Raw genomic sequence first — 18,754 nt, 5'->3', positions numbered from 1 at the left:
AGAAGAAGAAGGAGAAGAAGAAAGAAGAAGAAGGAGAAGAAGAAGGCGGAGAAGAAGGCTGAAGAAGAAGTAGAAGAAGGAGAAGAATGAAGAAGGAGGAGAAGGAAAGAAGGAGAAGAAGGAGAAGAAGAAGAGAGAAGAAGAAGAAGGAGAAGAAGCAGAAGAAGAAGGAGAAGAAGAAGGAGAAGAGGAGAAGTAGAAGGAGAAGAAAGAGAAGAAGAAGAAGGAGAAGAAGAAGGAGAGAAGAAGGAGAAGAAGAAGAAGAAGGAGAAGAAGAAGAGAAGAAGAAGGAGAAGAAGAAGGAGAAGAAGAAGAGAAGAAGGAGAAGAAGAAGGAGAAGAAGAAGAAGAAGAAGGAGAAGAAGAAATCATAATAATTATGATTCTGTTTACCAGACAAAATGTCCCTAAAATAAGCAATTGAAAAACACTTCATTATATTTATTATTTTATTAATTTAATGGTACGTTGCAAAGTCAGACACATAAGTGCAAAACAGATTCAGGAATAAAAATCATTATTGTTATGATTCGGGAATAAAAGTTTTCCCCTGTTAACACAATATTTGAATAAATTAGTGTTTGAAACTTTATCTTATTTTTTCTAATGTGTAACAAATACGTTTAAAGAAGAACAAAAACAAAAACAAAATAAATAAAATACAATTCTTATAAACAATATATAAACTTTTTATACTTGTACTTTATTTTAATTTATATTATTTTATATTATTTATATTTCAGGCAAAGATAGTGGGGTGACATGGGCAATATAATACTTACAGGGTCTTACAATAACTTATATGCATATATATTTAGTTATTAAAGTCATAAAACATTATAATAGATCAAATGTACTTAAATTGTCAAAGGTAAAGAAATAATAATTACATTTCTTTATGCGACACATATGCAGTATGGCTCCTTTCAGAGTGTAACATGTTATTTTATTTTATTTGCCCACGCAAAGGAGGTATAACATCCAGATAATAAAGGAACCTAGAAATGTGTCTGAGAGAAAAACAAACATTAGAGAAGAGGCAAAATATATTAAAAGATCTCTAAACTAACACATCATTTAAAATAATATCTCAGCATAATCATTATTATAAACGTTATATATGTTTGGTAGCAACTGATTTACACATTACTAACGTCTTTAAAAAGATATTTATTAAGTTTTGATGGTGCAACCTGATTAAGTAAATAACTGGTTTAAAAAAGCTGATAAATAAGAAAGTAAAAGCTCAAAAATTATGTCACTCGAGTTATAGAAATTAGACAAGCGTGACCGGATGTTGATATCACCACAATAAAAGCGTACAATATGTCTCGAGTGCCCACATACCCAGCTACAGTTTTTGTACAACGTTTTGTACAATTTCTTTTTGGCTTTTGCTTTGTTGAAGATAGATGCAAGTGTTAGTTTGTGAGTGTGTTTGTATTTAATTCCATTTTCTATTTTCAACAGGCTTATTATAAAAGACCCAGGTTTTATTCTGAAGGTTGTAACCGGATGTAGTTTACTCACTTTGACAGCGGGGAGATTTCAGAGGTGTTTGCTGCACTGACACTCAGCGGGCTGGTTGGTTTATCGCCCCCCCTCAGAGGAGACACATCTGCTATATTTTTATACACCGAGACAACCGGTACAATGTCGGATTTCGAGGAATTTGAGAAACAGCTGAGCGAGAATCGACAGGGTAAGTATTAACGGTCTGTCTGTGCCCCAATTTGCTTTAGCTAGCATAGTGCGTTACATTAGCTCCCCTGATAATTGTATGAATTAATTACACGACCTGACAGCAACTTCAGAGTGTAGTTTTCCACAACATGACTCGGCTGCTTTATGTTGGCATAATTTACATTTAGTTTAATGATACCGGTAATCTCATCCTCATCATATAGCCAATATACCGCCTTTGTTAGATTGATTTAAATCACTGAAGGCAGTCTGGGTACCGGTGAGAATTTACCTGCCGTTCTCCTGCGCGAGACGGCTATATGCCAAACTCCATTAACATATTTCACCTTTTACATTGTTATCCTCTCCAGTAAAGATATATACTGTTAGATTTGACTTATTGTGACGCTTTCTGAATCTTTACGATGCACTTTAGAAGTCGGCAACCACTATTCATTTTTTGCACAGTATTAATAAATTGTGTTAGTCTCCAATAAATAAATTAAAATAATAAAAAAATGACTGATATTTATGTTTTTGTAATTTTAAATTATTCATTTTTTTTGGATTAGACAAATGTCTATAGAGAAAACACTTCAATATAAATCTTGTATATCCTCATCTATGAAGGATCTTAAATACAATAATACTCTTATTTCCCCTTACTATTTCCATCTTTAAAAAATAATAATTATGAAATTATATTTATGTTCATCAACAACATAACTTTTATTTGTCTAGCACGCTTAAAAAACTAATAAAAAGCATCACAATGCTTCACAATCATGAGAGAAAAGTAAGCAGATAAATAGTCTTTTAAACTCTGAATTGATTAGTTGATTAGTATTACCAAAAAGACAATTGGCAAATATAATAGATTTAGAAAAAAAATGCTTTTATTATTCTGCTTTTCTTTTTATTATGTGATAAAAAAACAAAACGTAAATATATCTTTGACTTTTTGGCGTGTTAAATAAAATAAGGCATTAAATGAGAGGATAATATTATTGAGCATTTTTCCCTATTTATTGACATTTTTAAGTCCAAACAATGAATTTATGAATCGAGAAAAGTATTGTCACACTAACTGATCATGGAAATAAATAATACTCAAGTACAGTGAGGTGAAGAAGTACCGTACAACACAAAGAAGGTTCCTAGACACAAGAAAGAAAGTAAGAAAAATGAATATTCCACATATAAATATATGTTTTACCTCGAAGAACATTAAACTGTCAGATGTCTCAAAGAAATATAATGCACTGGTCTGCAAGTTATTAATACAGATGAGAGACTTTTGTACATATAGTGGTAATACGATATATTACTTTGTCTGATAATTGTTTTAAGAAAAATGTAATTACCCTTAACCATGAATAAGTCCAGCGACAGTAATTATTGTAGGAGTCATTTCAAGGTAATTTCCGTAATTATAGAAACATCAATTAAATATAAACTTGAATATTCTCTGAGATATAAGTAATACATTTAATAGAAAGAAACTCGTACAAATTGTATTTAGTGTTTCTGTTGTCGGACATGCAGTAATCATTGCTTGCTGGTGCACAGAGAGAGAAAGAGAAAGACACAAGAAGAGGAGTCGCAGCGGATCTCCCGCCCGAGGCGACAAACATCGCAGCTGGAGCAAAGACCGAGGGAGTCGCAGCCGAGAGAAGAGAAGCCGCAGCCGAGACCGGAAGAGCCGGGACCGCCGGAGCTCGTCCCGGGACCCCAAGAAGCACAGGTCAGTGGGACGAAGCTGCAAACACGCCCTAAAAGTTTTACTCAAGGGCCGTACTTAAGTACGACTTTGAGGTACTTGTACTTTACTGGTGTATTTTTGAAAATAATCAGCAGATTAATCTATAATGAAAATATTAAAACAATCAAGAATAACATAATAAACATGATGCAGGAGAAATGTTTTTGCCGTTTCTCTGCAGCCACTCTCCGAGACGAACGAGGAAGAAAAGAACCTGCAAATACTGGGATGTGCCTCCTCTTGGCTTTGAACGCATCACAGCGATACAATACAAAGCTATGCAAGGTACTTTTCATTTTCTCTTTTTGCTTCTTTAGTCCCCGAGTCAGACTTTTACTCAGACCTGCAAGCAGCGTCAATGTTTTTCAGCCTGTATCCAGACATGAACACGTTTGTGGTTCTGCCTCCAGAAGGGTTCAAATTCACCAAAACACTCCTACATTCATTCACCTTCGTGGTACTTCTTTAGTTTACATGCATGTTGAGCTTGTGTCAGTGTGACGTACACTTCCAGAGGATATCATTATTCCTGCACATCGTGTATAAATATCTATATCTGCTTAGAAATCATAGGGAAATATGGTTCCTTATATCTTCAGACCTTGCCTGAGAATCTGCATGTTTTTAAGTTTTCTTCAGTATCAAACTAATCCAGTGATAGTTGTCTGCACATTCATCGGCACACTGCCAACAGGAATGGCTTCTAGTTAATTCGGCATACTTTTAATGAGGCCAATTTGTCAAAATGTAAAAGAAATATAGGCCAAAAATATAATAATCCACAATTCCACATAGCTCCAATACAGAGCAAGATTATCCATAAAATAGTAAAACAAAGAATAATAATAGGAGCAACTAAATCCATTAATATGAACTTTTGTATTGACCATTTTTACTGTACCTGGTTCTTATATTCCTGTAACACTGACACTCATGTGTTCATAACATGTGGGGGGGGACAGAAAAGTTCCAAAAAAACAATAATAGTAATGATAAATAAAATAACATATATTCTAAGTAAAAGTAGAAATTTGTTATGTTTTAAACATAAAGTCAAGAGTCAAAAAAGTGTAAATTTGTAAAGTGTGTGTGTGCATATATATATATATATATATATGAGAGATATAGAGAGAGAGAGAAGAGAGAGAGAGAGAAAAGAAAGGAAAGGATAGAGAGCGAGAGAAAAGAAAGGAGACAAGGGGGGAGAGATAGAGAGGGAGAGAGAATAGAAAAAGGTAGGAATTGATTTAGAGAGGGATAGAGAGACTAGAGATAGATAGGGAGGGATTTATAAATGAGATTTAAAGGAGGGAAAAAAGAGATAGAGGGAGAAAGAAGAGAGAGGTAGAATAGGTATAGATATTATAATAGAGATAGAGAGATAAGAGATAGATGAGAGATAGAGAGAGATAGGAGTAGAGATAGATATAGATAGAGAGAGAGAGAGAGAGAGAGAGATAGATATCTATATAAGATATATAGATTATTAGAGATATTAGAGATATCTAGAGATATATATATATATCTCTAAGATAGATAGAGATATTTATAATATATATATCTATATAGTATATATATATATATATATATATACTTATATATATCTTTATTATTATATATATATTTATTATATATATATATATATTTATTATACATATATATATATTTATTATATATATATTATTATATATATATATATATTTATAATATATATATATTTATAATATATATATATATATATATATATATATATATATATATATATATATATATATATAAATAGTTTTTGATAATACTTAATGTTGATATGCCGTATTTTTTGTATGCATGTTTAAAAAACTTAATAAGAAAATAGAATCTTTGTTTAAGTGTGTCCTTTAGTCTTTTAACAATATATTGGATTATATGGATTAGAAGCAGAGAAATACCGTATTTCCTTGTCTTTGAAAATGATGCTACGCAATAGAAACACTTGAAATATTTGGCAAAGCACCAATAAAAAGAGTTCCTATGTTCTCTCCGCTTCAGCGGCCGGGCAGATACCAACACTCGCTCTGCTGGCGTCGGCCACCAGCACCGGCGTGGCTGCAGCTCCTGCACAGGTTCCCATCGTTGGCAGTCAGATGACGAGACAAGCCAGACGCCTCTATGTTGGAAATATTCCCTTTGGAGTAACTGAGGTAACGTCTCTCTCGTTACTCGTTTCTTTGACTTCCTGTTTGTTCTGTGGTATTTACACCAAACACTGATATGTTCATGTTGTTTCCAGCCATGCTGTTTGTTGTCTTCCTCCGCAGGAGTCCATGGTGGAGTTCTTCAACGCTCAGATGAGGCTCGCCGGCCTTTCACAAGCCCCGAGCAACCCTGTGCTCGCTGTGCAGATCAATCAGGATAAAAACTTTGCTTTCCTAGAGGTACGTGTTGTAATGTGTGACGGCGTATTAGAGTCATTGAAGATGAAAACAAACGGAGCCGGGGAGGGAGGTAACACAAATGTAAATGTAACACATTTAAACATGTGAGGAAAAACTTCTGGATCAAACTCATCCCAACAAAAATATAAGATTTATAATCTCTTATTTATTTTCTTGTAAATGTAACACTATTGTTATGATAAATGTACATTTATATTATTATTTCTGGTATATAAATCTTTAGAAAGGAAAAAAAGCAGTTAAAAAAAAAAAAGATATATATATATATATAATAATAATTATCATCATTATTATATAATAATAATAATAATATAATAATAATTGTGGTGACATGTGGAGTAATTGTGTTTTCCTACACGCTATGGAGAGAGGAGAGAGAGGACGCTGGCGCTGCTTGTTCGCCGCTTCTCCTCCTGCTAGTTCTAGTTTAAGTCTGTTGTTGTTGTTACCTTTAAACATCTAATGTATATCTTCTGCTGACTGAATTTCTACTGAATTACAAAACATGTTTGGATAACCGCTGCTACCTGTTGCTGGCACTTTCCACTGCTATCGACAGCTCCCGGACAACTAACGCTAGCTGGCTATCGAGCAGTCTAGCTAGCAGTCTGTCGGCTTCCAACGAGCCAGTCAGCTCCTACGGTCAGCTTCCTGTTGCCAGTGGGCCACAATAGGTCCACCACTGTTTCACCATCACTACTGTGAGGTATCCCCTGGACAGCCCTTCAACTGTCCCGGTGCGATTAGCCCTTGTTGGCTAGGACCGCTGCCTCAACAGCTAGCCGTCAACTAGCTTGTTGGCTAAACTGCTGCTTGGAAACAGACTGTTTCTCCCTGCTTCTTCTCCTGCCATGCTACGGATAACCATCTTGCCTTGCGTAACAGTTCTCCATCTCTGTTTATGGCTAACGTCTAGCCCCAGACTAAAACCTGTGGCAACCGGCATGATGTCCACGTATTCCATCCCGCAACTGCTGAGTCTCAACAACCACACAACTCCAACGTGCATCTCAGCCATCAAACAACTTGGACTCCTACGCAGACCTCGTTACACCCACAGAGGCTCCCGTAGAAAGTTTGTTTACCACCAGCCTTGCCCGCCTGTGTCATCCATTCCCTCCATCTGGACCACTGTCGCACCTGTTTCAGCCTACTCCTGCCTCTACAGTCAACCACTCCATCAAGCCTCAAAAAATAGAACTATTTAACGCACAATCTCTCACAAATAAATCCTGTCTCATACATGATCACATCCAAGACAACGGGATTGACTTCATGTGTCTTACTGAGACCTGGCATCAGCCTGAGGCCTATTTTGCCCTAAATGAAGCCTGCCCTCCGGGCTATAATTACCTGGAGAAAGCCCGCCGTACTGATCGCGGTGGCGGCTTAGCCATAATACACCGCAGTGACCTCAAATTGACCCCCATCTCTCTGCCTGACGTGTCCTCATTTGAATGCCTTGCATTTAAATGCAAACCCCCCCTTCCCCATGACTATCTCCTCATCTACCGCCCACTCAAGCCAAACCCGGCCTTCATCTCAGAGATAAATGAACTTCTGACTTCACTTGGTACCACATCTGCAAATACTGTCATACTTGGGGATTTGAACATTCACGTCGCCACCCCCCTCCCGCCACCCTGATGTTCGACACGGTCGAACATCAGATCCTCCTTCAGCGCCTCCGCTACACCATCGGACTCTCTGACTCCGCCCTGAGTTGGTTCCAGTCCTACCTCTCTGGAAGAACAGAGTATGTATCTTTGGGAGGTGCAAGTTCTCAGATACACCCAGTAACCTGTGGTGTCCCTCAAGGGTCGGTTCTCGGCCCCACTCTGTTCACCCTCTACACTCTGCCCCTTGGCCGTGTCATCAGCCAGCATGGAATACCATTCCATTGCTACGCTGATGACATACAGCTATATAAAAACCGACCCGATTGCCACATGCAGCCCCACTGTCGACATCTTCATCATCATCGTCATCATTGAACACCTGCCTTGAGGAGATAAAGGCTTGGATGAAAGACAATTTCCTTCAATTAAATAGCTCAAAAACAGAGGCTATTTTAGTTGGCACACCACACCAGGTCCAGTCTTCCCCCATAACCCACATCACCTTTTCTGGTCAAAACATCCCCCTATCACCATCAGTGACCCTCATCTGACCTTTGACACCCACATCAAACATCTGTGCAAGACCTCCTTCTACCACCTCAGCATTGCAGAGCTCCGCCCCACACTCCCTGTTTGATGCTGAACAACTCGTCCACGCCTTTGTCTCCTCAAGGTTGGACTACTGCAACGCTCTCCTCATCAGGATTCCAAGCGGGAGCCTTCAGAAGCTCCAATATATCCAGAACAGCGCCGCTAGGATCCTGATGAGGGTGCGAAAATATAACCACATCACACCCATTCCTCCACTCCCTCCACTGGCTTCCTGTCGCATTCAGGATCGTACAACATCTCCCTCCTCACCCATCAGTGCATACATGGAAATGCTCCTCCGTACCTCAAGGAACTCCTCCCCCAACAAACCTCCACACGCAACCTCCGCTCCTCTAAAAAAACTTTGCTCCACCCCCCAGGACCAAGCTCCGCACCATGGGCGATCGGGCCTTCTGCTCAGCCGCTCCTCACCTGAGGAATTCCCTCCCAGAACACCTGAGGGCTCCACAGGACACCGACTCCTTCAAGAAGAGCCTAAAAACCTTTCTTTTCACAAAAGCCTTTCCGTAAAATCTTATGTCTGTTGTTTGTCTGTATGTTGTTGTTGTTGTTGTTGTTGTTGTTGTTGGTGTCCTGCATTTTAGCGCCTTGAGATTGTTTTTAGCTTTGAAAGGCGCTTTATAAATACAATTTATTATTATAACAATTATCATCATTATCATATATCAATAATAATAATAATAATAATTATTATTATTATTATTATATAATAATAATGATGCTAATTATAATTATTATATAATAATAATAATAATAATAATAATTATATAATAATAATAATTATTATTATATAATAATAATAATAATAATTATTATTATTATATAATAATAATAATAATAATTATATAATAATTATTATTATATAATAATACATATTATATAATAATAATAATCCTCATCAATATTATTATATAATAATGATGAGAAACTAAGTGCATTTAAAAAAAGTCCAGACATAAATATTCCTCGTGTTTTTTAAAAGCATGTTATGATTTGATCATAATAAAAACATTTAAAAGAATTATGAATATAACCGATGTGCAGATCAAACGTTGTTGTTGTCAAAATTATTTTACTTTCCAGTTTCGGTCCGTAGACGAGACGACGCAGGCGATGGCCTTCGATGGAATAATTTTTCAGGGTCAGTCGCTGAAGATCAGAAGACCTCACGACTATCGGCCTCTACCCGGCATCTCAGAGCAGCCGGCTTTCCACGTCCCAGGTTAGTTACCGAGTAATAAGTAACGACTCGTTCTATTTATTAATGCCACCGATCCAAATCACACGATTGTCGGCTGATCGGCGGCTCAGTCTCAAAAATCTGATGGTTTCAAGTAAAACGTTTTTTAAATAGCACTATGACGACTTAGGTCTCCATTATGTTCGGCTCCATGGATAACCTTTTCATGTGAATTACATTAGATGTATAAGTGAAACATTTAAAATAAATGGGGATACACTGACCTTTATTTTCAGTTGGATTTTTATTTGTCCAGTAACCTGAAGCACTTTTATTTTTAAATTTGTTTGAGTTCGGGTGAGAGAAGGTTCCTGTAACTTGCTGCAGTTTTGGAGAAAATGTAAGTTATTTAACAGTCAATGTTTTTATCATGAACATACGCAGTTTAATCAAAAGTTTCCATGAAAGAAAAGTTACAGAAATGTTTATTATTCTTAAGAATTAAGAAAATCGGAATCGGAATCGACCAAGAAAATCTCTTATTTCTAATCTATTATTTGACATAATAAATGTTTTCTTGGCTTGTGTTGTGTGTAGGCGTCGTCTCCACAGTCGTTCCTGATTCCCCCCACAAACTGTTCATCGGAGGCCTGCCGAACTACCTGAACGATGACCAGGTATTTAACAGGAAGCAGCCTGAACGCACAGAAACTCATGTTTCCTCACTGCTGAGGTTTTGTTGTCGCACTTTAAACATGCACAAAATATGTTTTACATTTCTTTATGACATTAAAAAAAAGTATATCTAGAGAAGTAAATAGAAAACTAAAGAATGACATACATAAAAATGTTCTTTAGAGCCAGAAACAGAACATAACCCCAGAACATGAATACAAAAAAGGCAAAAGAAATAATAGGACAACCATAAACAGGTTCATATTTAATGAATTTTATTTATGAATATAATATTTTAAAGTATTTACAATGGAAAGCTTCTACAGATATTTAGATATTCTTTTATTTAGTAAAAACGATCTGATTCTAAGCAAACATTGATCATGTCATTAATCATACATGAATATTATAAGAAGGCTTTTTGTGAAGTAAACTGCTTATACCTTTCTCATGTTGAGCATACTGATTAAAGAAAGGTAAGCAAAGTCCAGCGCATTCACACGAGGCTGAACAACTGTATTTATCTCTGGGACATTTACAGCTGGAGTCACTATTGTCAAAGAAAAAGTCCACAGGATGTTTTATTTTGAAAAGCAGTGTGGCTGTCACACGTTCAGTAGCTGCACGATTACTTGACTTTTATTATTTATTATAATATAATTATTAGTTGGCAAGAAATTATTTCACACCATGAAGATGTATAACTGAGCTGAAAGGAACATTAGTGTTTTTATTAATTATGTGATAATAAACGTTATCTAAACAATCTGAGGCCATTTTGTGCATTTCTTATAATATTTGTACGTTTTATGGACCAAACGAGCGATCGACTGATAGAAAAAACGTTTTCTTGGCAGTTTGATCCTCAATGGATGTAATCGTAAATTGTATAAACGACTTATTGGAGCAAAGTTGTCAAATTATTTCTGGTTGAAGCTTCTGAAACATGAGAATTTGACTGTTTTATATGATAGTTTATCGAGTGTCTTTGTAATAACAATAATAAACCCCTCCGCTACGGGACAAACTTAAGATAGTTTATGCAACCGGGCCAAAAATACATTTACGATTCTAAAAGTATAAACACGTGTGGACTTTTTCTTTGAGTAAACATTTTGCTCATAAATACTTTTCTCTCACGTCTAACACTTTGACGCTCCACCTTTGCTCTCAGGTGATGCAAACATGTCGACTGATGTTTATTCTTCACTGACTTCTTTTCATTTATTTATTACTTGCAGGCTCGTGCGTTGATACTCACAGCTCTTTCATTTTTGTTCCCCCACTTTGTCCCCAGCTAGGGGCCCGTAAGATCGTTAAGTCTGCGCTCATAATTTGTTCAGTAGTTCTCATCTACTGCTGCCGTGCAACATGTAACACAAGGCAAGTAAGACATTCTGGTGCTCACACGGATACACTCCCAGCAGGCTCCTCACTGTCTCCCATCATGCATTTGGAGCGCGTTTAGGACCCGGGGATTATGGGGGTTAATCATTAAGATTGTTGGGGGGGGGGGTGTTTCAGCTTTTAATGTAAAGGTAAGAAAACATAATCCAACTGTTCTGATCTTATTTACAATATTTTAAATCTAAATAAGATCCTTTTTTATTTACCGTGCACCGTTTCTCGAGAGAAGTAAAGACTTGAAATATATTATTGTTATTGTTACTCTTTCAACAGAGTTACTTATTTAACTCAATAACACTTTAATCTCCAACTCTCTGTTCCCCAGATGTTCCCTAATTATCCCCCTTTTATTATTTAAATTAATTTCACACTTTGTCATACAAATACAAAGCAGTTAAATGTTTATTATGAATTACTTTTTATTTTTAAGATGGTGTGTGTGTGTGTGTGTGTGTGTGTGTGTGTGTGTGTGTGTGTGTGTGTGTGTGTGTGTGTGTGTGTGTGTGTGTGTGTGTGTGTGTGTGTGTGTGTGTGTGTGAAATCTAGTGCTAATGAGGATCCTAACAAAGTAACATCAGCTCTTCACACGTCTTCTCTAAAAACATTTTCTGTCTATTCTTCCTAAAAAACAACCAAAGTAGATTCTGTTTAAGTGGAAACATTAAGTTTAATAACTTGATTAATGAAACATTAAGTTTAATAACTTGATTAATGAAACATTAAGTTTAATAACTTGATTAATGAAACATTAAGTTTAATAACTTGATTAATGAAACATTAAGTTTCATTAATGGAGTTTCTTACAGACGTGTTGTGAATGGAAACTTTCTTCATGTTCACTGTGATCAGCGCTCTCACATCTCGACTCTTCTCTGCAGGTGAAGGAGCTCTTGACGTCGTTCGGTTCTCTCAAAGCGTTCAATCTGGTGAAGGACAGCGCCACGTCGCTGTCGAAAGGTTACGCCTTCTGTGAATACGTAGACGTCGACGCCACCGATCAGGTGATGGTTGTATAGTTTCTATGTGTTGAGATTATGAGCTGTGTTTGTTTTACTTTGAGCGTCGTGTGTTTCTCAGGCAGCTGCTGGGCTCAACGGGATGCAGCTGGGCGACAAGAAGCTGATCGTCCAAAGGGCGAGTGTGGGAGCTAAAAACGCCAACGCTGTGAGTGCATTTACCTTTCACCTTCCTCACGGCCGGCCCGAGGAGGTCAGGCGCTCCGAACCAGATTCTAAATCATCACAATCTTTATTTTATGGGTAGAAATCCTTCCTGGGAAAACGTGATATATTCCTAGAAATCTAGGACGCAGCACACTTCAGGTGAAGTGTATCTGCGCTCATGTGTACGACTCTTCCTCCTCCTCTTCCTCCTCCTCTTCCTCCTCCTCTTCCTCCTCCTCTTCCTCCTCCTCTTCCTCCTCCCTCAGACCTCCATCATCGAGACCCCGGTGATGCTGCAGGTCCCCGGGCTGCGGCGGCTGCAGAACTCCGGCGTGCCCACGGAGGTGCTGTGCCTTCTCAACATGGTGATGCCCGAGGAGCTGGTGGACGACGAGGACTACGAGGAGATCCTGGAAGACGTCCGCGAGGAGTGCCGCAAGTACGGCAGCGTACGCTCCATCGAGATCCCCCGACCCGTCGACGGTGTGGAAGTCCCCGGCTGCGGAAAGGTACGAGTTCATTATCGCAGATTATTGTATACGGTTCAGATTATTTGGCTCCACAGAGCTCACAGGTTTCTGTGTTTTCTCCTTCAGACTGGAAAAACATATAAAATAGTCCCCGAGGCTCCATTATCTTATCATTGAACCCTAATGCGTTTTTAAAAGGGGCTCTGCTATGGAATGCCATTTTATTTGATATATATAATTGTGGACTCTCTTGTCCACAGTCAGGGATAAGGATGAGGGAGGAGGTGTAGTGTCACACACACAGCTTTATTCTCAGGCAGGTAAGCTTATGTCACAGGCACAGCTGACAGGTCGCTCTCCTGTCTGTCGCTCTGCTGTCCGCTGCTCTCCAGGCTGCGCTGCGTCGTGGCTCAAGTAGGGATCTCCGTCTCCTCTGGAACCCAGCCTACTGCAAGAGAACAGAACCAGGCCATCACCATTCATTTATTATGTGACTGATTACCTGATTCCGTTCAGCTGTCTGGCCTCCAGCTGGGACACTCCTGTCTCTCCCCAGCAGCCGGCGCCCTAACCACACCCCACTGCCACACACCCCCACCGCCGAGCGAGAGAGGAAATCAGCCACAACCATCCGGTTACCCGGCCTGTGGATCACCTTGAAGTTGAACGCTTGTAACGCCAGATACCAACGGGTGATCCGGGCGTTGGCATCCTTCATGCGGTGGAGTCACTGGAGCGGGGCATGGTCCGACCAGAGAGTGAAAGAGCGCCCCAGGAGATAATAACGCAGGACGTCGGCCGCCCACCGTATGGTGAGGCACTCTTTCTCCACCGTACTGTAGTTCACCTCCCGCTGAGCCAGCTTCCGGCTAATGTACAGTACGGGGCGGTCGACCCCCTCCACCTCCTGGGACAGAAGTGAGACAGTAGTGGCTCCCCACAGAGGGCTTTCTTTACCCTCTTAAACGCCCGCTGACACGGTTCCGTCCACTGGACCGGATCTGAAGCACCCTTTCGGGTCAGGTCGGTCAAGGGGCAGGTCAGCTCCGCGAACCCCGGAATGAACCTACTGATAGTAGCCGGCCAGCCAGGTCATATCCCTTCTCCAGATCCACAAAACACATATAGACCGGATGGGCGTACTCCCAGGCCCCCTCCAGGATCCTTGCGAGAGTGAAAGAGTTGGTCCGTTGTTCTACGTCCAGGACGGAATCTGCATTGTTCCTCTTCAATCAGAGGTTCGACTACCGGCCGAACTCTCCTTTCCAGTACCTTGGAGTAGACTTTACCAGGGAGGCTGAGAAGTGTGATACCCCTGTAGTTGGCACACACTCTCTGGTCCCCCTTTTTAAATAGGGGAACCACCACCCTCGGTCTGCCACCCCTAGGCACTGTCCCAGACTGGACAGGACTGGCCGTGGCAAACCCAGCCACCAGGCGCTCGCTGTCGGGCCCTCCCTCTGGGCCTGGCTCGAGACGGGGGCCCCGGGCTTCCTCCGGGCAGGGTCTCTCCTTCTCTTTCCCTTTTTTTCATGAGGTCGTTTTGAATATATATATATATATGTGTATATATATATTTATATATATATATATATACATTTTAAATTTTAATTACAAATATATATATATCTATATATATATATATATATATATATATATATATATATATATATATATATATATACATTTTAAATTTTAATTACAAATATATATATATCTATATATATATATATATATATATATATATAGATATATATCTATATATATATATAGATATATATACATTAATTTTTTTATATATATATTATTTTAAATAGATAAATAAATAAATAAAATGTTTAAATAAATAAACAGGTTTTTACTTTTTTACTAAATTAACTTTCGCAGAGGACTAGATTTATTTATGACAGAGCTCTTTGTATTTCCATCTCTTATATTCAAATAACTTGTGGTTTTCTCACAGTATTATAACCTTACTCATGCTTATGAAATAAATCCTTAAATAAATATTTATTTATTTAATAATAAAATGGCTTCTATGCTGCTGTTGTGTAGGTTTTTTACAAACATTTTAAAATTTACATTGAATCTTTTTATAAACTGGTAGCTTTTTATGACAAATGTTTAAAAACTGAAGGACAGATAGGTTTGGGAAGATTCACCAGGACCGGCACTGATGGTTGTTGTGTGTTCTTGTGTGTTTCTGTGTACACTCCTTAACAAACGGTCCACACGTTAGGAAGCTCAGTCACAGATCTGAGATATTGTCTGTTTTCCTCTCCAGATCTTTGTGGAGTACGTTTCTGCTGCAGACTGTCAGAAAGCAATGCAATCGCTCACCGGCCGCAAGTTTGCCAATAGAGTGGTGGTCACCAAATACTACGATCCAGACATGTATCACAGACACGAGTTTTGAAACGGATGACTTTTCTGTTTTATGAGCTTGGGTTCAGTCGGTTTCTTCAGCCAAGAAAAGAAGTTTTATTACATATTTTACTTACTGTGTGTGTGTGTGTGTGTGTGTGTGTGTGTGTGTGTGTGTGTGTGTGTGTGTGTGTTCACTGATCTGTCTGAATAAAAACATAGTATCTAGGGATGTCCGGTACCAGAAATACTAGCGAAATTCTCAATTCCAATTCGATAACACGGTAAAATAGAAAACAATGAATCCCATGTACTTCTACATACACTCCTTTATTACTGTCTGTGAAGCAGATAATACTTCCCTCTAATATCTGTTTCATATTGCTGTGAAAACTATTTATTCAAGTCTTTCGCCAAAAACTACGTTTTACAAGACTACATTTGAACACATCACGATAACGTTATATTCTACCTTCGCCCAATAGTCATTGTTACTGAATAGAGCCTGAATGCATCATATTGCAACTCGATGGAAACTGCGTTCATCGGCTGCTAACCACGGCTGTGTAAAGAACGTTGGGTTCGTTGGTCTCAGTCTCGTGAACAGAGGGAGAATCACTGGATTAGTGAACTTTACAACTTCTAGGACCTAAAGATTTAAATAAGGGCTACTCAAGTGTTCGTACTGGGAAGTTGATGTACTGTAAAAAATGATACGCCGATTTAAAAGACGTCTCTTCCCCAAACTAAGTGAAAGGGGAAAGTGTTTTTGGGCACCATGGTGTCACGTGACTGACACAGAAGTTGTAATTATACGGTTTGTCCACTACGAACATTTGCTTCGAACATCGCTCTTCCTAAGGGGCTAACGCTAACGCTAACTAGCTCTCCTGCCAAATTCAACAAGGATTTGTTGTTCACAATGTAGCATTAATAGGGGAAAATAAATTCTCCGCTGGACGCGTCGATGGTGGGTTTACTGCGTCTCATATTTTCTATCGTCCCGGGACGACGTTAGCCTCGAGCCCTGACGATACTACAAGGCAAAAATTAGTGAAAAAGTTTTCTGAATTTTTGGCATCGACTTGATACCAAAGTTTTGCTTCTCATGACTTCCCTCGTAGTATCAGAACATTTGTAGTAGAATGAATGTGACTAAAGTAATACTGCCTGACGACGCCCGAGTTATCGAGGATGAGCATATGAGGAAACAGTCAAATGTTCCTGAGCACAAACATTCATTTCTGTTTGAGATTTGAGAATCCATCATAAATGCACGTCACTTATTATTATTATTATTATTATTATTGTTTCAGACTCGTGTGATAAACATTTCCAATAACTCCAGAGCGTTTAAAGTCCAAAAGTCAACATTTATTAACCAAATATTTTTGCTTCAATACATATTTGTTGGCGTTAGTTCTTTTAAAAACAAAATGTTCTTATTAACTAACAGCACCATACATTACATTTATGTTATATAAATGTAATTTATTGATCTATTTTTGCACTAATTTTCGAGGGTGATGACAGATATTCGAAAACCTCCAAAGACGCCTCGATTGTAAAGAAAATGTTTGTCGTTACGGCGCTGAACACATGTCTGAAGTGTTGTATCAGTCCGGCCTCAAAGGTCGTTTTGTAAATATGAAACTTGAATTTGAAAATGATCTAACTGTCTTGATTGAAACTCGAACACGCAGACTGGATATCGGCTAAAATTTAAAAGCAGCTTTTGTCGACTTCTGTCTTAAATCATGGACCCATGGTTTAAAAAAGTACTTATAATAATGATTTTAGTAAAGTAAACCGGCCACTGTTGGTGTGAGAATGGAAAATGTAACCGACATAGCAACAGTAACTAAGGGGCGGGGCTTACTGAGCTGTCAATTATGTCCATCTGTTAAAATAGCAAAATCTGTCTTCAGATATGCACATGTTAATAAATGCACCTTTTAAGTTTTGCAGAAAGCAAATTAAATAATTTAAAGCTTTATTCATTGTGTGATGTTTGGAAGAAAACATTAAATTAAAACATAAATTTTTATTATGAAGTTACTTTTCCGTTTGGAAAGTGCCGGCACAAATTGGGATGCGAGAGAAAATGTATTTGTATTTTAGTGCAATAAATATTAACTGATAATAAACAGCCTCTGTATTATACATGTTTTTGAATGGGCAAAAATAAACAATACATTTTAGTTTGTACAATTCCTGCCACTGCCATTTTCTTGAATAAATGCTTGCATCCACTGTCTGTCTGTCTGTGTGGGAATTATTTGTTCTGCATTATATGATCAGTTATAACTGGCAATATATATATATTTATTTAATATAAATTAAATGTATTATATATTTTTTAATTTTTACAGATGTCTCTCTATTGTCAGTTTATTTATAACATCAGTTGTGTCTGTATTCATACACTATGTTCAAACAACCCTGTCACCATGTAATGCATTGTAGCTATGCAATAAATACTCTTGTGAACTTACGAACTTGGGTGTGGATAAAATATTACACGCTGTCGCTTTTACCTTCTTATTTTTATTTTTATTCTGAAAGCTTTTACCAGAAAGTCATAATCTGTGTTGACATATTACATTTATTTATTTTATTTTATTTTGAAAGGTTTTTACCGGAAATGAGGATTTTCAGTGAGCGGAAAACAACATTTAATTCGTCACTATGTGTAAACTTTGTGATGATCAATTATAATGTGATTACAAAGAACAGTAACTTTAGAATTCGAAAGCTTGTATCCTGTACAGACTAATGTTATTCAATATTTTGTTCTATCAATAAATACTTTTTTTACTGTTTTGTTTTGTTTTCTATTTACAAACTTGGCTTAAAAATGCTTTTTGTTGTTAATTTTGAAAGTTTCTTTTACCGGAAGTGATAGATGTCTGTTGTCGGCTGCCCCCCACTGCCCCCCAGTGGCCACAGTGAAGCACTGCAACACTTTAATTAAAATGTAATTAAAGGGTTACTCCGGATGTTTTGAACAACATGAAAATAGTTTTATTTTATTATTTTTTTTAGGGCTATACTATACTATATATTATGTTATACAATATTACTACATTGTATATTATATTGTATATCATTTAACATGTAATACTGTGATATATATAACCATTAAATTCATATGATGTATTATATTATGTACTGAATAATATTTCTATATAATACACTAAGTATAATTACGGTTGGGGGAAGATGTTACATCATTATACTTCTGCACCTCTTCAATGCTTTAAATCTCCTGTTTTTTTACTATTATTTTAATATATTTTACGAGTATTATTTTCTGTTTTATTTGTTTTGCATGTTTATGCCTATGTGACTGACGTGTCATAAAATAAACATACCTTACTGCTCT

General features: G+C 37.7%; 1 protein-coding gene across 4 annotated transcripts; it reads left to right on the top strand.

Moving 5' to 3' along the window:
- Positions 1-1,400: 1,400 nt before the first annotated feature.
- On the top strand, positions 1,401-18,752 carry LOC115012484 (splicing factor U2AF 65 kDa subunit-like). Of its 4 annotated transcripts, none has more exons than XM_029438118.1 (12): positions 1,401-1,701; positions 3,252-3,426; positions 3,626-3,729; positions 5,473-5,624; positions 5,742-5,858; positions 9,194-9,332; positions 9,888-9,967; positions 11,263-11,352; positions 12,251-12,373; positions 12,450-12,536; positions 12,802-13,044; positions 15,290-18,752. In XM_029438118.1, exons 1-12 carry the CDS (start codon positions 1,653-1,655, stop codon positions 15,419-15,421), a joined length of 1,491 nt encoding a protein of 496 aa, XP_029293978.1. In that variant the 5' UTR covers positions 1,401-1,652; the 3' UTR covers positions 15,422-18,752. The 4 variants fall into 4 exon arrangements, with proteins under 4 accessions (XP_029293978.1, XP_029293977.1, XP_029293980.1 ...); XM_029438117.1 differs by having other exon boundaries at positions 3,228-3,426; XM_029438120.1 differs by lacking the exon at positions 11,263-11,352.
- Positions 18,753-18,754: the final 2 nt, after the last annotated feature.

The sequence above is a fragment of the Cottoperca gobio genome, chromosome 8 (assembly GCF_900634415.1).
Source record: "Cottoperca gobio chromosome 8, fCotGob3.1, whole genome shotgun sequence".
Classification (NCBI taxonomy): Eukaryota; Metazoa; Chordata; class Actinopteri; order Perciformes; family Bovichtidae; genus Cottoperca; species Cottoperca gobio.
This window is presented reverse-complemented; position numbering and strand designations above follow the sequence as displayed.